At 39.2% G+C, this 21,746-nt stretch overlaps 3 protein-coding genes across 4 annotated transcripts in view; 2 read left to right on the plus strand and 1 right to left on the minus strand.

Moving 5' to 3' along the window:
* The first annotated feature begins 76 nt into the window (after positions 1-76).
* On the plus strand, positions 77-8,767 carry LOC116049114 (fibroblast activation protein, alpha). The gene is made up of 26 exons (XM_031298511.2): positions 77-407; positions 622-703; positions 1,526-1,615; positions 1,732-1,826; positions 1,936-2,010; positions 2,153-2,205; positions 2,328-2,400; positions 2,631-2,751; positions 2,839-2,993; positions 3,108-3,205; positions 3,322-3,451; positions 3,558-3,596; positions 3,683-3,781; positions 3,876-3,946; positions 4,047-4,100; positions 4,264-4,388; positions 4,568-4,618; positions 4,801-4,899; positions 5,619-5,688; positions 5,788-5,982; positions 6,202-6,256; positions 6,345-6,444; positions 7,619-7,677; positions 7,791-7,863; positions 8,026-8,099; positions 8,316-8,767. The coding sequence occupies exons 1-26, from the start codon at positions 405-407 to the stop codon at positions 8,415-8,417; spliced, it is 2,241 nt and encodes a 746-aa protein (XP_031154371.1). The 5' UTR covers positions 77-404; the 3' UTR covers positions 8,418-8,767.
* Positions 8,768-9,233: 466 nt separating this feature from the next.
* On the plus strand, positions 9,234-11,486 carry gcgb (glucagon b). The gene is made up of 4 exons (XM_031322615.2): positions 9,234-9,460; positions 9,575-9,680; positions 10,608-10,763; positions 10,991-11,486. The coding sequence occupies exons 2-4, from the start codon at positions 9,586-9,588 to the stop codon at positions 11,109-11,111; spliced, it is 372 nt and encodes a 123-aa protein (XP_031178475.1). The 5' UTR covers positions 9,234-9,460; positions 9,575-9,585; the 3' UTR covers positions 11,112-11,486.
* Positions 11,487-14,020: 2,534 nt separating this feature from the next.
* Positions 14,021-21,746, minus strand: part of slc4a10b (solute carrier family 4 member 10b) — a 41,522-nt gene continuing 33,796 nt past the window's right edge. For both annotated transcript variants that reach the window (XM_031298525.2, XM_031298520.2), the window contains one exon: positions 14,021-14,388. The gene's annotated coding sequence lies outside the window, so the exon portion shown is untranslated. The remainder of the gene's footprint in view (positions 14,389-21,746) is intronic.

The raw sequence follows: 21,746 nt of genomic DNA on the forward strand, positions 1-21,746 counted from the left end.
TTTTCACAACTGGAAAATATGTCTAGCTCTAGCTGCTTTCTCACATTTGTTGAGGGAATGACTTGCGCCCTCGGTGAAAAAGCCACTTCCTAAATACTAGCAAGTTGTGAGCTCTTGGAAAGTTGTGCAGGCTGAAGACTTCAGGGAGGCATCTCTGTCTGCTGTCGGACTCCTCAGGAATGCAGCGGGAAGTGTGAGAAGCCTTGCTTCAACTAAAAGTAGGACGTAGCTCAGTTTACTCATGTTGCCATATTTAGTTTAAAGCCATTGTTACGAGATTTTTTGCTGTAAGAGTATGTTAACCAGGCTGCTTGTCCAAGAAGTCACTTTAAACTTCACATCATCGACCTTCAAGGATTATTAATATTGAAGACTGAGAGCTTCACGGCGACTTCTTCTGCATCATGGTCAGTAATCGATGTATCAGTTTAAATAGTGAGAAAATTATGTAGCCTACAATACAAATACAACTAAACATTAGTAAATGTAAATGACTTACTGTGGACAGTGTGCAGCTCACTGTTTGGGATACATTTACTACAAAACGAGAACCTGCAGCGTCAGCTAGTGTGTGACTTCAAGAAAAGGATGTTTTTGCAACTTTTGTGTCACCTTTCACAGGGCTGCAGCAAGGTGCTGTGGGGGGTGATAGGGGCGGCTGTCGTCATCACGTTAATAACGATCCCAGCTGTTTATTTCAGCAGTAAGTTCAAGCTCAGGCCTGTCTGTGCTTTTTATTTCTGTGTGTGTATTTGTTTGCGCTTGATTCATTCATTTTTTAAAAGTTTTTTTGCTGTCTGAATATGTGTATTTCCTATTTATCCGATTGTCTTGTTTCACTAACAAACATGTAAACAAACAGATATTGATGATATGATTTATAAGTGGCTCTTATGTGGGTTATCAGTGTAACAGCATGTTGCTGGAAGTTAGAGCGCCACCTTGTGACGAACAGATGGAGGAATGTTTTCATTTCTCATTATAGGCTGAATTTAGATACATTTATTAAAACACTATGCTTGTAGGCTTCAATTTTGCCATGCTTGTACTTAAGTATTTCTATTCTATGCTACGTAAAGCTATCCAGCAGTATATAAAGCAATTCAAATTAGCCCACCTTTACCAGCTGCAACATTAAGTTGATGCACACATTAATGCATCACAAATTATCCAATGATTCCCAGTGATATTATGATTCTGAAAAGGGCCATTGTGCATTAAGAGACATTTTACTTATGGTATTTTGATGCTAATACTTTTGAATGCAAGACTTTTACTTGTAACAGATTATTTATATATTTTTACACTGCGGTATTGATACTTTTACTTAAGTAGAAGGTCTGAATAATAATAATATTTCATCAGACTTATATAACACTTTTCAAAGTCCTCAAAGCCGCTTTACATACTGTAGGATACATATTAAAAAAATCAAGCAGTAATCATTTTGAATACTTCTTCCTCCACTTGATTTCTCATATTGTTATAGGCAACAAGCACTAATGCAGCATGTTCATAATTTCAGAATCTGATCGTGCCAAAAGGCCTTTTACCCTTGAAAATTACTTCAACGACACCATTAGGTGGAAATCCTACAATTTGTATTGGATATCAGGTACCACCTCTGGTCAAATCACCTATATTATACAGCTTGTTCTTCTGGGCAAGATAATATGTGGATGTTGTGTACAAATCTCTCACAAGCATATTTATTGTGTTTTATATCTGCAGACAAGGAGTATCTGCATAAAACAAGAGATGGGAATGTCTTCCTCCACAATGCTGAAACAAATGAGGAGTCACTATATTTGAGCAATTCAACCTTTGTAATATACATATACATTTCAAATTTAAACATTTTGTAACAATAAACAATGTTATTACTAAATAATAACTTATGTTATATTAATTTTTCCATAATCGTTTTCATTGTAGGCTCAAGTGGATGCCACAGATTACATGTTGTCAGGTGATTATAAATACATTGCTTTTGAAAGCAATTTCACAAAGGTGAGAAACTGCAACTCCCAGTGAATGTTTACCATTTACAATAGTTCAACTTTATAAGATGTTTGCTGTAAATGTCACCTTAAATTTGATCATAAAAAAACCTGATAACAAAAGTCTGAAAACAAGTTTTGTGCTCCGACAGAAATGGAGACATTCATTCACAGCCTCTTACTCCATCTATGACAGGGACCGTTCGTAAGTTGCTGTGTTTTATGATGATACAATACATAATTTATCATTATATGGACAAACCCATCAGACCAATAGACAGTGATTTACTTGGTGTCACCCTAAATTATTTTCATACTTCTTTCCAGAACATTTCTTATGCCTGTGAACTTTCCAACCGTTGTGCAGTACTTTGCCTTTGCCCCAAAAGGAAACAAATATGTAAGTTGACTCCATGTTGTCATGTAGCCTTGTCTTCACATTCAGTTGAAATGAACAATATCACCGGCTTTAAAATAAGCTGCCTTATATGCTGCCTTGGTATGTGAGGCAACATGGGACACCAAAATAAATATCAGCTCCTGCGAGACTGTTGTAGAAAGTGCACTAAAACTTCTACTAAATCTGTAATGATCTAATGCTACCACCACTAACTACCTTTTCTTTTGCAGGCTTACGTTTCAGACTTTAACGTTTTCTTCAAGTCCAACGTCACTGCTGAAGCTGTACAAGTGACCCACAATGGTAAAAAGAATGAGATCCTTAATGGTGTCCCTGACTGGGTATATGAGGGTATGTAACGTTTACTTATTTCAGATATATGTGTCTCTATATGGAAGATGGTTACAGATTTTTTTTTAATTCTCCCAACAATTTCAGAGGAAGTGTTTGCATCAAACGGGGCAATATGGTGGTCATCAACTGGAAAATTCTTGGCTTATGCAGAGTTTAATGATACAGATGTTCACAAAGTGGAGTTCTCATGGTATGGAACCGAGCAGTATCCTCAAACAGTGGCTGTTCCATACCCAAAGGTGGGATTTTCATTAAAAATTCTGCCCTGATTTTCAATATATATTTTAATAGCACACATTATATACACTCTCATTATTTATCAAGAATGTTACATTTGATTGTATTTGGTGCAGGCTGGATCTCCCCTTACCAAGGTGAAACTGTTTGTGGTTGATACCACAGATCCATCGCGCCCCACACAGGTGGTCGCCCCCGCTTCTGTTGCTTCTGGGTCTGTATATTCTTCAGTTCATAGCATCACTTAAATCAAACTGCATTGAAAACAGAGGCAAATGCAATACCCTCATGGTCTGCCTCACCTTGTCACTTTCTGTTGCCTTTGCTCAGCGATCACATGTTGTGCTCAGTGACCTGGGTTACAGACGAACGCGTCGCTGTGCAGTGGGTCACAAGGAAACAGAATTACGTGGTTGTACAGATCTATGACTTTGATGGAAGCAGCTGGCAAGAAATACAGGTAGCTGTCAGCGTCTCTGCTTCTCTCGATTACGACCAATGTGTTGACTTCATGGTCATGCAAGAAAATGCTAATTAACTGCAATAAATGCCTCTGCTCTCTATAGAAATTTGAGCAAACAAGCAAGACGGGATGGGTCGGCCATGTAAGTTTCCAAAAAGTCTGCCACCATTGATTGTTAATTATTTGTTTGATTTGGTGTATGACTATAAAACATCACCTTTTTTTTAGTACGTGCCCTTACCTCTTTTCTTTGCTGATGATAAACTCAGTTTCTACAAAGTGATGAGTGACACTCAGGGCTACAAACATATTCATTATGTGAAAGATGTAAGTATTCTTTCAATTATATCTATGCAAAATGTACTGCACAGTTAGCTTCCATCATGTCTTTGATGTTGAGTGTTTCACTTATTTTGTGAAGGGCAAAGCAACACCTATTACCTCTGGGAAGTGGGAAGTCATTTACATATCCAAATTAACAAAAGATGCCATGTGAGTGATGATGACATACATCTCTGGCAAAACCACATAATAACGAATGTTAGAAAGTAAATGTGTGTAAACATGACTTGTGTATAACTCTTTTCTACAGATATTTTGTGAGTAATGAGTACCAAGGAATACCCGGGAAGAGAGATCTTTACAAGTAAGGAATTCTTTTTATTCTGTGCGTTGGATTCTTGGAGCCCAGGAAGACTAGCAGACACATTAGCCAAAGATAATTGGGATTAATAAGCAAGAACACACTAAATTAGGATGAACTGGCATGAACTGAATGACATAACTAACCTAAGTTGTTTATTTATCAGGGTTCTGATTGGAAGCAGCCCTTCTGCTCCTCAGTGTCTCACCTGTGGCTTGCGTAAGGACCGGTGTCAGTACAACTCCGCTTACTTCAGCTTTGACGCCTCTTACTACCGAATGGATTGCTACGGTTAGTTACCCACTCACATTTTCTCTTAAGCAATAACTCATTCAGGGTTGATGTGTTGGGGGTTATATGTGGTGGGGAGCATCTGTGAACAATAATGTGAGCTAAGCCTTCTAAAGTAATACAGAAGACTTGATGTATAATCCAATTTTTTGTGCATTTTCTATTTATTTTTTTTCCAGGACCTGGGTTGCCCCACTACACACTCATTGACAACAGGGGATCAGGTGCAGGTCTGTATACTTACTAACCCCAAGCCCATTGTTGAATTATTTATTGCAATTTTTCTTTTGCAGTTAATTATAGGGTGTTTGAAAGTAGAAATATTTTTGATATTTGCTTTTATATCAGGTTTTTGTGCACATCAGTCATTTCCAGTATGACAATTGTTGTTATTACATTATCTTTTTTTCAGAGCTCGCTGTTCTTGAAGATAACAAGGAACTGGAAAATATTCTGTCAGAATTCCAAATGCCAACAATGCAGTATGGCACACTTAAGGTTGCAGGATATGGTGAGACAACACAGTACATGACATGTTTAAGATCCCTTACAGTATGTTTGAAGATACACAAGATAATACCCTTGAATAATAATCTGTGTCTGATATGATTTTTTTTGACACACTCATTAAAATCTTTTTTTTTAAATTGATGAATATACAAATACAGTATGTTTAATTTCAAATGTTACTACTGGGCACAAGATGTCTTCTAATTAACTGTGAAGTCCATTCGCAGTGTATGTGCACTGGAGGTTTCAAGCTTCCACACCACGCTCGTGTAAGTTTCATATTGGACCACGATTGGCTTCTAAACCATGTGTGATGTCACAAAATCCTGCTCGTACAAACACATCTTTAACTCAGACGAACACAAAAAAACTTTCCCCCTTCAGCAGATGAATGTGAAAGCAGTCTTCTAGGGTCTCTGCACACACATCATTCTGCACAGTGAAGGTCACACATCAAGTGAAGGAACAATATGTAAAACACATTTCTGAGTGGAGGGGACTTTAAATTTAGATACATTTCATCATGTCGGGAGCTTCCAATGAGGTTTTACTTTTGTAAAAGGACTAACTGGTGGATTAGTATTGAAGTATTTAGTTATCTTACTGTAGGACATCTTAGAACAGAACAATACTATTTATCAGATAGTTGATGGGTAGAAACCTTTACATTTGAAACATACATTTGTATTTTGTTTAACTTCCTAACTTATTTGCCAACAGATCTTTGGTATCAAATGATGTTACCACCAAATTTCAAGAAGTCTAAAAAATATCCTCTTCTTATTAATGTGTAAGTAAACTGCACTGCTTAGCGCTCCATTCCAATATAATTCAGTGAGCATTCCTTACTGTGACATTTTGTGATAAGTGCTGTTGCTGACCTGTGCAGGTATGGCGGCCCCTGTAGTCAGCAGGTGGACTATCGTTTCAAGCTGAACTGGGGCACATACCTCTCCAGTTCACACGGGATCATCATCGCTAGCTTTGACGGAAGGGGGAGCGGTTACCAGGGAGATGAAATAATGCACGCAATCTACAGGCGCCTTGGAACGTTTGAAGTGGAGGATCAGATAACAGCTGTGAGGTGAAGTGTATCTGAACATTCAACTACCTCATGTTATATCACATGCACTGTGAAGTGATCTCATTTGTTGGCTTCACCCCTCTGTGACAAGCAAAGTTATGTCATAATATTCATAATTATAATAATAATGATATTATAATAAAAATTTGTAATACATGTCTGGCTTAGTGGATATCCAAATATGTTTTTGTCAGTTAATAAATGATTTGTGTGTTGTAGGAAATTCATCGACATGGGTTTTATCGACAAAGACAAAATAGCAATTTGGGGCTGGGTAAGTTGCAGTCTTGTTGCTCTCTGTATTTCTCATTAACTTATGTTGTTATTCAATGTGTTTGCATTCACTAAATTCTAACCTTCAGTCATATGGTGGCTACGTCACCTCAATGGCCTTGGGTGCTGGAACTGGACTCTTCAAGTGTGGAATAGCAGTTGCCCCAGTGGCCAAGTGGGAATATTATGGTTGGTGTACATACATATATTTAGTATATATTTCTACAGTCTATTCTGAGAGCACTATATATCTCCTTTGACGTAATTGTTCACAGTGTACTTAAAAGAGTACTCCACCGATTTAGCATTGGGCTTCTATAACGTCGTCAGGCTCACGATAGATGCTTGAAAAAAGGGTCAAAGTCGTTGCAGTAGCACCAGAGATATAATTTTTTTTATTCCTTGCATTCTTCCTCCTTGCCAAAACCTTCCACCTATGTTACCCACAATGCAACCCAACCACCGACAGTTCAGTTGGAGAGTCCAGTGTGTTTTGCTAGTGCTGGCTCATGTGCCACTTGCCACAAGCAGAGATGAGAAGTGGGTTACAGAGGTGTTAGTCTGGCTTTGCCCGACGATCCTCCACACGCTGCGGAGGAGCGTCTGGCTAGTCCACAAAGCATTCCGGGATGGGAGAAAAACATGCACTGGTTTATTGGCATTTCTTTAAACCAATCACAATCGTCATGGGCGGCGCTAAGCTCTGCATGGAGCCACTGCAAAATAGCCTCGGGAAGGAACTTGTTTTGGTGGAACATGTATGTTCAAAAATTGTTTTAGTCGTGCGAAAGAAAACTCAGATTGGACAGTAGTCTAGCTATAGCTGTCTCGATTTACCCTGCAGAGATCTGAGGAGCAGTTAAACATATTCCTCATAAATCCACCGGAGTTTAAAATTCCAACACAAAGAAAGCAGCAGGAAACAGACGTTGGCGAAAAGACATGCATCTGGCGGAATTTCCTGCGGCAACAGAGCAATCTCAGAAGTGGAATGTTGAGGATATAGACTACAGAGGTGTGGTACTTCTTTCGAACTCCACAATCCTAGTCAACCCTCAAACTTGTAGTTTTCAGCCCCAGCCGACACAGACGACACATTTAGACGCAGTTTATCAGAATTCACAGAGCTCCCTCTGTATTCACAAAATTTTTCATACAACTTTTTTCACATATTCAGCAGTACTCCTTAAGACCTGTAAACAGACTTTGATGTGTAAAATTGGTGGAGTTCCCCTTTAAGAATTCAAATTTGTATTTCAATCTTGTCAACTCTCTAAAAAACCTCTTTCCTTCTGTTGAATAAGAGTAATTTGTATAGTATGTACTGTACAACTGTGAGATTAAATGAGTTTTTTTGTTGCAGATGCAGTGTACACTGAACGTTACATGGGCAAACCCACAGAGAATTCAGACTCTTACAATGTAAATATTACACAAGTCAGCTATTTCGCAATAACCTTTTCAAACTACAGCACAATTCTGACTTGAGACATACGGTACGTTATTAACGGTGGCATTTCTATTATATTTAACAGAATTCCACAGTGACGGCCAGGGCAAAGAACTTCAAAACAGTAGACTATCTATTGGTTCATGGCACAGCAGATGGTACGTTTTATCCAATTACTCTTCTTTTCAGTTTCTGAGCATGTGGTAGCCTTATTTCTCAACAGTGTACCAGGTAACACAGTAAAGCCTTGTACAAATGGACCCTATTTGCCTTGAGCTTTGATGTTCAGTCACGTAGTGAAAGCACTGTCTTTCCTGTAGACAATGTCCATTTCCAGCAGGCAGCACAGATCTCCAAAGCTCTGGTGAACGAGCAAGTGGACTTTGAGTCGATGGTAAATATTGGCTCAGGGAAGTGGGACTAATATTAGCCTTGATTGTGTTGATTTAATACAAGTTTCAAATGGAAAAAACTGTCATGTGTTATTATACACAAATGTCTAAAACATATACGATTTAAAATGCGTATAATTTGATGTGTATAATGTGTATTATTTGATAATGTTTTATAATTTGATAGTATATACACTAATGCTTGCCATTCATTTCAGTGGTACACTGACAGGGACCACAGTCTCAGAGGATCAGCTTTCCATCATACATACACCCTCATGAGCCACTTCCTGCAAAAATGCCTCCTTAATCCCAAATAGATGTGAAGAATGTAACAGCGTTTATAGTGAACATTACCACAGTTTTTTTTTTTTATTATTTGTGTATTTTTCTTACTGATATTCAGAATTTTATTCTGAATAAAAAAATGTTATGCAGCAATTGATGTTCTATTGCTTGTACAAATGAGCATTTGTATTTTATGTGGATTTAGGGAACCTTTGTCAGGATATCTGACATTTAATTATATAAAATACTAAAAGCCATTGCATGCATTTATGGTTGAATATGATGTCATACAATAGATCAATTGCACTGCACTGATTTGTTGTATGAGTGTTGTAATTTGTGTTGCAGTCATGTTCTAAAGAATAAACATTGTTTTGAAATATAACAGTTTCATTATTTGTACAGTATTTTTTTTTGTCCAAATGATTTTTCCACACATCCTTACTGTATAAACATAGATTACAATTAAAACAAATTAAGCTGTGCATGTTTTGTGTTTCTCAATAAACACCCAGCATGTTTTAGTTTGATCTTATGAATTGTCATAGTGAACTTTATAAAATATAACTTAACATTTTCCTCAGTTTTAAAGCTCACTTCATGTGTAACTAATGTGGAGAAAATATTGGACAGGTTTATTAAAGGTAAAGCTTTGTTATCTGTACGTGATTAAAATGAACATAATTTGAACATAACAGTTTTTGTTTCATGACACTGAGAGACAGTATATTGAACACGTAGGTGCCTGTATTTGTCAGTATTTATTTGTCAGGGTCGAGGTCATGTTTGATTTTAACACCTAAAGTAGCCGCTTTTACCACCTATATTGCTTTTTTTTTCAACAAAGTCAAACATTCAGTGGACTGAGACGGAAGCTGACTAATGGGTTGAGAGTAACAGAGGATATGGTGAGGTTTTAGTGACGGGGGAGTCACCTGGGAGAATGCTCCTGAGCTCCGCTATATAAGACTGAGCAGATCAAGAAGGGACCATGAAACAGCTTCAGAGAGAAGAAGGGCACCAATCAACGCACTTTACAATCCTTCTCTTGGACCCTCGACAGAAAGGAGCACAGGTGAGCATTTTTGTTCCTTCCTCCTTTCAGACATCCAGAATTTCTACATGTGATTAAATCCTCATATGCTTTATTGAAATATTCTCGCACTGTCTTTCACTCCTGATCTTTCAGAAGCTCAAACTATGAAAAGCGCTCACTCTTTGGCTGGAGTCCTGCTCCTCATCATGATCCAAAGCAGCTGGCAGATGCCTGACCAGGACACAGACCAAAACCCCATGTAAGATCAGCTTTCAGCTTTGTCTCATTCACATTGGCCTGAAAAACCTCCCCTAGCAAAGATCAGGATTAGAAAGGTGTCACTATGGGAGTACTTGGGGACCCCATCCTGAGCTGCAAAAAAAATGGAGCAAATCTTTTGAAGCAAACAGCCAGGTTTTATTATAATGTAATGGCTGTTTTTGGTTGAGAGGGCTCCAGTTGGCCAAATATTTATGAAGTAAGTCAGGCAAAGAATATGTGCTGGCAGACTGCTTTGCCATTGACAGTTCCGTGTGTTGCACTCAGAGAATCAGCTGTTAATATTAGAGGAAAAGGATCTCCAGTGCAAAAAGACCAAATGTCATTTATCATTATGTCAATTGTAATTCTTAATGAGAAAACCCATAGGGAAAGTTAATTTTAATTTGCATTTTAGGGGAGTTATGTGAGATGATGTGTTTTTTATTTCATGTATTGTAATGCTTTCCTTGTAGTGTTATTTATACTGTACATATTGGCATTTTAATATTTATATGTTTTAGTTATGTTGTGTCTCCTGTAGCACATGCTGATGCAAAGCTCTATTTACTTGAATACTTACTTTTCTTATTTAATTGAATCTTTTGAACATTCATTTTTACAAGCAATGATCACAGCATCATCGAGATCCAAATTTTCAGAAATAATTACTTATTCCAAAATGTATGAGTAGTTATTGGCGGATGAGAATGATGCAGCAGGTTTACAGAGTTGTGTCGCGAGGACTCCAGCAAGTAGAACGCCCCTATGGGGACCATACAAGAGAGAGAAAGGACAGAGATATAAAGGTTAGGGAGGTGAGGACATGTGAAATGGTAAGGATGTACAGACATGCAGTATGACAGGAAGGGGAGTGTTTGAGATGATAGTGTGTCAGCTTAAGCTTTATTATCCCCATCATTTCTAGTTTATTGGCGGAAAACTCCATGATGGCCGAACCCATTGAGCTCCCAAACATGAAGAGACATTCAGAGGGAACATTTTCCAACGACTACAGCAAATATCTGGAGACGAGAAGAGCACAAGACTTTGTCCAGTGGCTAAAGAACTCAAAAAGGAACGGGTGAGTGTGCCCTTTTATTACTGAATCACTTCAACTTGGTGTCATAGTATAAATTATATCATATAATTATATATAGGTCAAGTCTGTAATATATTGAGAAGACCACATATATGGCTTTAATTGTAGAATTAATACTGTAGATTGCTGTATGCCTCTGGTATTGGAGACAGACAACACAATTACATATACAGTTATTGTGACTGTATCATCTAAATGTCTGTCTACAGGAGCCTATTTAGACGCCATGCAGACGGCACCTACACCAGTGACGTGAGCTCCTACCTGCAGGACCTGGCAGCCAAGGAGTTTGTGTCCTGGCTGAAGACTGGCCGAGGCAGAAGAGAGTAAATTCAACCTGCAGCTCCCTAAATAATGCAACTATTCACACTGACCCTGTGCTATTATGCTTCACAATCTGTACTAGTCTTTTTCTTGGTCATGCTATTAAATTCCCCTCATAAGAAGCCCTGTCAGCCTTCAGTGGTTGAAGGAAATGTTTTCAAAATGAAAAAAAAAAAAAGTTACAGTATGTTTGAAGTGTGTCTCAATCATAAATGCTATGTGACTTTTTTTTATCAAGCATTCACATCATGATTCATTTTTCACATTTTGACATTTTTCATCTTTCTTCTCACATATCATTTGTAAGAATATGTTACAATCACATTATTGATCTGAATTGCAATTTTGATTATTACATCTGTAGATAGTCTCAATACCTTTTCTTATTATTCAGATAAAAGTCATATTTAGTTTTCAATAAAGAAATGTGTACAATCTACGAGTTCCCTCTTTAAAAAATTGAATCCATTTTGAAATATTGGTTTGACAAGGATCACTCTTGGCAAGGACCTACATCTCAGTGTGTATGTGTCCGTCTACACCTCAGAGAATACAAGATGGGGTTTTAGGCGCAGGAACTTCATGGTTATGTCCATGAAGAATAGAATTTTAAAACGTTCATTAATAGTCATTTCAAAGAGAACATTTTCTTCACAGACTTCATTGTTAAGACAAAATTTGACAGCATGCACCAACCATGCTCTATTAATCCTTCTGTTTATGGAGGCAGAACAAAAATCAATAAACACGTCACTCACTAGGGACACATGTGCTGTGGGATTTCTACAAGTTAACAAATGATGTGTGTCACCTGTCAGGTAGTCACTGAGGAAGGATCTCCCAGTGATGCTCTGACAGCACACCTAGGAGGGTTATGCTAAATGTAAGAACATTAAATCACTCAGACTCGGGAACAATGACTGGGTCGACACTCTTGAGTTCCTCCTGGCGCTGAGACAAAACAGGAATTCACATGAGCCAGAAGCTTGACATGCTTTGGGATGTGTCACCTCTCTAAGCTGTCATCCGTAGCACATCAAACCATCTGTTGATTGCAAGAACCTCTGCCCACTTCAGTCTATTTGTACGCCAAATCCCTGAAGGTTGGACATTTATGCTTAGCATCAATGATATTGGATGTTTCTATCATGGTATCCCCCATGCAGGTATTACATCAGTGCAGTGTGTGATCAAGCATGTGCACCTATACCTAATCATTTGACAGTTATGTCTGATATGTGATCTGAGCCAAATTAATGCTCTTTGAGTCTTAGGGATACAATGAAAAGTTTTTTTGTCGTTACGGATTAATATTAAACATCTTTCTGTAACTCTCTAACAAGGTTACAAAAACTTGCTTAACTAATGCATAACTAGAGTGGTAATGATGTAATGCATGAATTACTGCATCAGGATATATCATTAATGTCTGTTGCACATCTTCAAGCAATGATAAAGTCACTATGCGATTAGTATAATTAATTAATGGATTATTATTTACAGATTTTTAACTCTTTTTCTTCATACATTAATCTACAGTATCTGCCATCACATTAGCTGGACTCCAGATACACAGGAAAGACCATTAGAGACCCATGCATTTGATCAGCCTCTCTGAAACAGAACATTAACTGTTCTCAACATCTACATGCTGCACAACCCAACAGTCTTTATGTCACAAGCTAGAGGGTGTTGTTATTAAAAACAAGTGTTCATTATGTATCGTTAAATTATTACTTAATGCACATTCATGAGAAATGAGTATGAATAGCTACTGTTCTGCTTTCAGAGAGGCTTTTTTTTTTTTTTTTTTCAGAGAGGAATTAAGACTTTTAAAAAGTCTTAATTCTAATAATATAACTGAAGATACATTTAATGTGTCAATTAATGTATGAAGTAGCCTAAACTTTATTTAGTACATGACCTATTAACTAATCACATAAACTCAGTGAGTTGATCATTTCTAATGGAAGCAATTCATAATAGAGCCCGTATTAATGTATGAATTAAACCACGAGTCATGCATTATTTATGCAGTTTATTACTTATTTTGTACCGCACTGTATTTTGCATTAAATTACATTATTATTTGCACCCAGCTTTCCATTGTTGCTGTGCACACACATTTAGGATTAAGTCTATCTGTGACAATGACAAGACAAAGAGTGCTCATAGAAATTTATTAAATTAGAATAACATTGACAAGATATGCATAATAAAATTTCTGTTTTTTCATTTTTTTAAATAAGCCCATACCTAGTTCTTTTCAAACACTATTATTACACCTTCATTTGGCCCTCAGATGTATAACAGAATTGGGTTAAATGATGAAGCTTTTAAATTCATGATTCACTGAATTTTATACAAACATTAAAACAAATGAGATTATGCAAATTTACCTTTACAACATAAGCAATACATTGACACCAGGAGGCAAAATACTAAGTCTATGTTTGAATAAAATGTTATTTATTCATTCTATTTCACAAAATAAATATAGATGAATAATTTATCATACAAAGAGAGAATTGACATTCTGGCAGAAAGTGCTATTGCATTCGGTTCTTAATATATTGCCCTTTATCAATCACTTTAAAGCACTCATACCCATTGAAAATGGTCCCATCCCATTAACATATTATTTATATTACATATATTTTGCAGGCTTTTCATGTTAAAGGAATGTGTACACATGTATGTATGGATATGGTTATGGTCAAGAATGACCATAGGCTTTTAAAATATTACCTAGATCTTCGTATATAATTTCACATCAGATTCAATGCCTATAGAGAACTTAAATAATCATAGGGAATAAGTATATAAATGGATAAAGAATCTGATATGTAAATATGATATTTCAAAATGCAAAGTATATACTTAACAAAATAAATACAAATTGATCCAATAACAAAAAATTGAAAACTGTCTCTTAGCAAGACAAGACATTTTACATTTTCTTAGGTAACATTCAGTGTAGCAATACAGGATCTAGATTAAGAAAGTACAATTTGACAACACGAGAAAATAGTAAGTTTCACTAGTTCATGAAGAGGCAGAATATTTGTGACACGTCAGATAACAGTTATTCACTTACAGTACACACAGAGATTTACAAGACTAAACATGAACATTGATTAACTGCAGCATACAATACGGATTTGTTTACGAGCACACAGAAGGGATGGTGACAAAGACTCACAACACTGTCCTCCATCTTCTTCATCTTATATTTCTCATCATGGACACCAGTGTTGTGAAACACTGTGAGCGTTGTAAAGGACTGTGAGAATCAATAAAGAAAAGACAGATGTATAATTAGTAGATATATACTAAGCATATATTGTGTTTGTTACTAGCAGTGGTGGAACATGTACTCAAGATTCTTTACCTAAAGGTCCCATTTTTTAAAAAGTGAGATTTCCATGTTATTATAAAGCAAGTCAAAGGGCTATAAAAACACTGTGAAAGTATCAGTATACTTGAGTAAAAGTAAAGAAGTATTATCTGCAAAATGTACTTAAAGTGTCAAAAGTAAAAGAACTCATTATGCAGAATGGCCCTATCCAGAGTGTTATATTATTATATACTGAATATATTGTACAAATGATTAGATCAGATGTTATATATATAAGTATAATAACTACAGCTGTAAAAGGAGGTGCTGATAGGCAGATGTTTTTACCAAATTCCTATGAGTTGGTTCATGTAGCTTTTATATTATTTTATTTTTCCATTGTTAAAGCTTTAGCTTTTTGTTATGTCTAACAATATGACTAGGTTTCATTTTTCTAGTTGTCTGGACAATGACCAAAGTACGCCTGATTTTGAACAGAACATTGATCCAGAAAATAACTTTTATGTTAACATAAATAACAACTGTAGCTATTACACAGAGAAACAGTTCAATAATAATACTAAAATTGATTACGGCATATCTATCATTCATTTTATCAGCAGAAGTCTGTATTCAAACTTCCAGAATATAAAGGAATATTTAGGACAGTTCAAGAAACCCTTTAATATTACAGCCATATCAGAAACATGGATTAATGCCGATAGGGGCATGGATTTTGAGTTATAGGGATATTAATTTAACTATGTGAATAGAGTAAACAGTTGTGGAGGGGGGTGGCACTTTTTGTTGATAAAGGGCTAATTTACAAGGTTGTTGAAAACATGACAGTAGTCATGGATGATATAATGGAGTGTATCTCAATTGAATTATGTATGGAAAAAATAAAGAATGTCATATTAAGTTGTGTATATAGGAAATCAGGATCCAATGTTAAAATATTCACAGAAATAATGGAAAAAATGTTTAATAAAGTAAAGCATAAAGTCAACTATATATGTGGGGATTTCAACATTGACCTACTAAATCCCAACAAACACAAATCGATAGAAGAGTTTATTGAAACACTGTATAGTTTGAGTCTTTTTCCAACAATCACAAAACCTACCAGAATAACATGCAATGGTGCCACTCTGATAGATAATATTTTTACAAACAATATGGCACTAGATAAAAGACAAGAATAAATTTGACAGTGCAGTATAAGAAATTAACAATTATTTAAAGAAAGGCAACATCAAAAAGAAAGGTCTTCAGCCTTAATTTGAAAGAACTGAGAGTTGCGGAGGACCTGCAGTTTTCTGGGAGTTTGTTCCAGATATGTGGAGCATAAAAACTGAACGCTGCTTCCCCCTGTTTAGTTCTGACTCTGGGGAACCCAAGCAGACCTGTCCCAGATGACCTGAGAGGTCTGGGTGGTTCATAGTGTAGTAGCAGATCAGAAATGTATTTTGGCCCTAAACCGTTGAGTGATTTATAAACCAGCAAAAGTATTTTGAAATATATTCTCTGGGGCACTGGAAGCCAGTGTAAAGACTTCAGAACTGGAGTGATGTGATCCACTTTCTTGGTGTTAGTGAGTACTCGAGCAGCAGCGTTCTGAATCAGCTGCAACTGTCTGATTGATTTTTTAGGGAGACCTGTAAAGACACCATTACAGTAGTCAAGTCTACTGAAGATAAAAGCATGGACAAGTTTTTCCAAATCCTGCTGAGACATAAGTCCTTTAACCCTTGCTATAGTCTTAAGGTGATAATAGGCTGACTTTGTAATTGTCTTAATGTGGCTGTTAAAATTCAGGTCTGAGTCCATGACTACACCAAGATTTCTGGCTTTATCTGTTGTTTTTAACATTGCCGTTTGAAGCTGAGCGCTGACTTTTAATCGTTCCTCTTTTGCTCCAAAAACAACCACCTCAGTTTTGTTCAATGCACTTAGTTTTTGTATTGGACTATAGTCCCCTGGCGATAAGGTTATGTAAATTTGTGTGTCGTCCGCATAACTATGGTAACTTATTTTGTTGTTTTCCATTATCTGAGCCAATGGAAGCATGTAGATGTTAAACAGAAGAGGCCCCAGAACGGAGCCTTGGGGAACTCCACCCGTCATATATGTATGCTCAGATGCATAATTACCTATAGACACAAAGTAGTCCCTATTCCTTAAGTAGGATTCAAACCAGTTTAGTACTGAGCCAGAAATGCCAACCCAGTTTTCCAATCGGTCTAGTAATATGTCATGGTCAACTGTGTCAAATGCAGCATTGAGATCAAGTAATAATAAGACTGTAGTTTTGCCACTATCTGTGTTTAAGTGGATGTTATTAAAGACTTTAACAAGAGCCGTCTCAGTGCTACGGTGTGGTCGAAAACCCGACTGGAGGGCATCAAAACTGTTGTTTAGTGACAAGAAAAGGTTGAGTTTTTGAGAAACCGTTTTTTCAATGATTTACTTAAAAATGGAAGGTTTGATATTGGCCTATAGTTGCTCATTAGTGACGTGTCTAGATTGTTCTTTTTTAAGAGTGGCTTAATGACTGCAGTTTTCAGGGCCTGTGGGAATATACCTGAGAGAAGAGACTTGTTTACAATCTGTAGAAGATCTGTAGCCAAACAATTCAAAACATTTTTTAAAAGGCCCGTTGGTAGAATATCAAGGCAACAGGAGGAGGTTTTCAGATGTTGTATAATGTCCTCCAGGTTTGTATGGTTAATCGTATGGAATTGTGTCATATTGGAATTTGTTTTGCCTAGACACTGTGACAACACATACCCTGTACTCGATATGGAGGCACTGACTGTCTAATTTTCTGAATTTTGTCTTTGAAGAAGGTGGCAAAATCATTGCAGGCCTTGGTGGATAAAAGTTCAGATGCTACTGGTACTGGAGGGTTTGTTAACCTATCGATAGTAACAAACAAAGCACGTGAATTATTATTGTTTCTGGCAATAATGTCCGAGAAGAAGGACCGCCTTGCATTCCTTAGTTCCAAATTATAAATGCGAAGTCTCTCTTTATAGGTGTTATAATGGACCTGGAGACTAGTTTTTCGCCACCTACATTCTGCTTTTCGACACTCTCTTTTTTCTGTTCTTACCAGTATGACATTTCTCCATGGAGATCTTTTCTTACCAGAGACAGCTTTGACTTTAGTGGGAGCAATGGCATCAATAACATTTATAATTTTACAATTGAAATTGTCTACAAGCTCAGTGACTGAGACCCCCGAGAGGGCGGGTGTGGAGGAGAAAAGCTGAATGAATGTTTCACCGGTGTTTTCAGTGATATACCGTTTTCTTATTAACTTTGTTTGGACACTTTTGGACAGAGATAGTGTCATTAAAGAAAACACAGGAATGATCAGAAAGAGCAGCATCAGTCACCACAACCTTGGAAATGTTCAGGCCCTTTGAGATAATCAAGTCCAGAGTGTGCCCCTTGTTGTGTGTGGGCTCCGTCACATGCTGAGTCAGTCTATAGTTCTCAAAAATACAACACAGTTCTTTGGTCCCTCTATTACGGAGCCCCCCTGGTCCCACTTTGTAAAAAAAATTAATTATAACTATCTCGTGGCCTCAAGATAGTATCTCGTGGCCTCAAGATAGTAACTCGTGGCCTCAAGATAGTAACTCGTGGCCTCAAGATAGTAACTTCTGGCCTCAAGATACTATCTCGTGGCCTCAAGATAAGTGTATATAAAAGGAGAATGCACAATGGAGCAGCTTTTCTCCCCAAAAATGTGAAACACTTCAATAATTAATGAACCAGTCTGCACACTCCACTATAGGCTAACTTAAAATCAAAATCAGAAATACTTTATTGATCTTTATTGATGCTATCGATAACCCGGGGGACAATTCTTGTGTCACAGTTGATGTGCACATTAAGACATTTAAAGGAATATAAATAATAATAGAAGTTGGTAAATAAACAAGTATATACATGTAAAAAGTATAAATATAGGCTATAAAATATGAAGAAGAATTATAAAGGACTATGGATATGCAGCCTACAAGATTTCTTCTGGTGTCAAGGCGGGCGTGACCCGCTCCTGGGACAGTGGCAGGTGGGGAGTTTGACTGGGGCGGTACACCTGTCAAACGGTAACGCAGGTGTCCTAAGGCGAGCTCAGGGAGGACCTTCCCCAGTCCAAAAACTTGGAAGAAAATCCCACCGAAGCACCCTTCAATTTACCCCAGGGAAGGTGCACCATAAGCGGGCAGAGGTCTGCAGCTTCCCCCTACCCTTCTCCGGTCCAAAAACTTGGAAGAAAATCCCACCGAAGCACCCTTCGATTTACCCCAGGGAAGGTGCACCATAAGCGGGAAGAGGTCTGACACTTCCCCCTAGCTGGTTCCCTCCGAAGTTTCCCTCAGGATAGCTGGCGCTCAGTCTCGCAGTTTTATCTGGTAAAGCGAATGATTAGAGGTCTTGGGGCCGAAACGATCTCAACCTATTCTCAAACTTTAAATGGGTAAGAAGCCCGGCTCACTCTCCCAGCCACCTTCTGCATGATTTCGGAAACCCAGTTTTTGAAAACATAGGCCTCCAGAGAACTGCACCGAGGAGTCTCAGGGCAGTGAGACCGACCTCTGGAGACCACGGCCGGACACTTTTGACAGCTTTTACCGTAACGCAGCTGCGGTTCTCCAACACTTTCCACTGACCGATTTGCAAACGTGACCCGCCATCGGAAGGGCCCCTGCCGGCCAGCTTAATGCCAGTGTTCGGCGAGATAGTATCTTGAGGCCACGAGATACTATCTTGAGGCCACGAGATAGTATTTTGAGGCCACAAGATACTATCTTGAGGCCACAAGATAGTATCTTGAGGCCACGAGTTACTATCTTGAGGCCACGAGATAGTTATAATTCATTTTTTTGACAAAGTGGGACCAGGGGGGCTCCGTACTCTATCCTGGGGGTTGTCAACATGAATGTTGAAATCACCAGCAATAACTACACAGTCAAAGTTAATACAGATTATAGACAGCAGTTCAGTAAAGTCGTCAAAGAAGGATGCACAGTATTTAGGTGGCCTGTAGATATTTAAAAATATAGCTCGAGGAGAGGACCTCAGCTGAAGAGCCACATATTCAAAAGAAGCAAAGTTTCCATAAGATATTTGAGTACATTGGAATGAGTCATTAAACAAAATGGCGACTCCACCTCCTTTCTTATTCACTCTATTCTCATAAAACTGAAGTTAGGAGGAGCTGACTCAATGAGAACAGCAGCACTGTTATTATGGTCCAACCAGGTTTCAGTTAAAAACATAAAATCAAGATTGTGCTTAATAATAAAATCATTTCTTAAAAATTATTTTTATGCCAAAGACCTGACTTTAAGTAAGGCTAGTGTTAGTTTGTTAAAATAAATATCTGTCTTGTTTTTTGGGACAGACCTTGGCTGATGAGGAATGGATGCTAAATTTGCTAAGTTTGCAGTTTAGTGCTTCTTTTTCTTACTTAGCGGATTCACCATTCTTTTTCTATTACCTATCACAACATAGATTGAAGAAGAATTTAATACACAGGGCCCAGGCTTGTCCTGGAAAGAGTCATGAGTGCCATTAGGCGTGCAGCCTGGACCAAACACATTTAACAGTTAAAGCTTGTTGCATTTTGTACACAAGCATACTTATCAGTCTGGGGAGAAGGAGTTAGCTGCCGTCCTTGAGGAGGCAGAGGTGCCTGGCGTTTTACTTTCAGTGGTTGAGTCAAAACGGGGTCAGTTTGATGCTGGGGGCGAATGATGGGAGAAGGAAGTGGGGCAAACTTGATTCCAGCATCTACTAGCTGCTCCATCCGGTCAGTGAACACCAACATGTGGCAGGGGGAAAGAGGGGAAAGGGTGAGTGGGGAGAGCGATGGATCCTCAAAGGCGTCGGGGTTGGTAAGGGGGTTTGATGAGTGTTGGACGGGTGAAAAGGGGGGTTGAGATTTCTCGTCTCTGCTCTGTGGTCTCCCATGGTCAAATCTTTGCTCAGATGGGGGCTGTGGTGGATCACTGCTTTACTCCTGGCTTGCTAAGGAAAAGTCCATCTGCTTTAAAAAGATGTCTGCGGTCCCAGAAGATGTTAAAATTGTCAATGAACCGCAGAGAATGAACGGTACATGCAGATGAAAGCCATTTGTTCTATTTCGTATAGGCTTCGCTCTCTAAGCCACGCTATTGGGTTTATCCCTTCGCGCGTGCCGCTCGGGCTTCAACTACGTCCGCAAATACTGTATATAAACAGAGCGGACCCGTAGCTCTGCTCCCATTTTTTCTTCAGCAAGCAGTTATGAAGAAGGTTATGAAGACCTCCGGCTCCAGCGGCGTCCGCTCCTTCCCCTCCTGCGAGACCGGCAAGGCTCTCACCTCCGACGCCTCCTGCCCTTTTTGCGCCCGCCTGCCTTCTAAAGAGCTTCAACGGCGGGCGGACGCTTTTCTGGCTTTTGAGGTCGACGGAGAGGGGGAAGGCAGCTGGGCAGACCGACGTGACACCGTCGACGCCCTGGAACCGCTGGAAGAGGGAGTCTTCGACGGGCACGGGTCCGATGACTCGTCTCCCCCGAATGACGATTCCCTTCTCGGTTTTCCCTCCTCCCCGCTGGGAGAACTACGGCTCTCCCCGTCTCCAGAACGGCCAGGGGCACCGCCTCAGCGGTCGTCCCCTCTGCCACAGGCGGCTCCACCCTCCACCACCAAGGCTCTTTTTCTGGACCTGCCGGACATCATTAGAAAGGCAGCGGACCAGAGAGGCATAGCGCTCCCAGCGGAGCTTCCTGCCCCCACTCGCGGCCTCTTGAGCGGTGACGTCTACTCCCAGGAACCGCCGTCCAAACGGGCCCCACTCTGGCCGCGCTTCACGGAGCTTCGGCCATTCGTGGAAGAGGCTCTCGCTCAGCCCGGGAAACTGAGGGCTCCAGTCTCTCGCTATGCCCCGTTCACACGGGTTCATGGCGACACAGAGGCAGGCTTCCCTTCGGTCCCCCCCCTGGAGCAGAGCCTGGTATCAATCCTACTCCCGAAGGCTACTTTTTGGCCACCGGAAGCCGACCCCCCGTCCCCCCAAGATCAGGTTTGTGCCCAGGTTACTGACCGGTCACACCAATGTGCGGCCCAGGGCTTGGCGGCGCAAAACAACATTGCCTTGCTAGCCTCCGCCATCTCCGCCATGGCCACCAACCCGGAGGCTCTTCCTCCGGAGCTAGCCACGGAGATTGGCAAAGCGATGACCGCTATCCTCACCCTCACCACGGCGATCACGGTGGCGTTGTCGAGGATCCAGGCGTGGCAGAC

The sequence above is a fragment of the Sander lucioperca genome, chromosome 8 (assembly GCF_008315115.2).
Source record: "Sander lucioperca isolate FBNREF2018 chromosome 8, SLUC_FBN_1.2, whole genome shotgun sequence".
NCBI lineage: Eukaryota > Metazoa > Chordata > Actinopteri > Perciformes > Percidae > Sander > Sander lucioperca.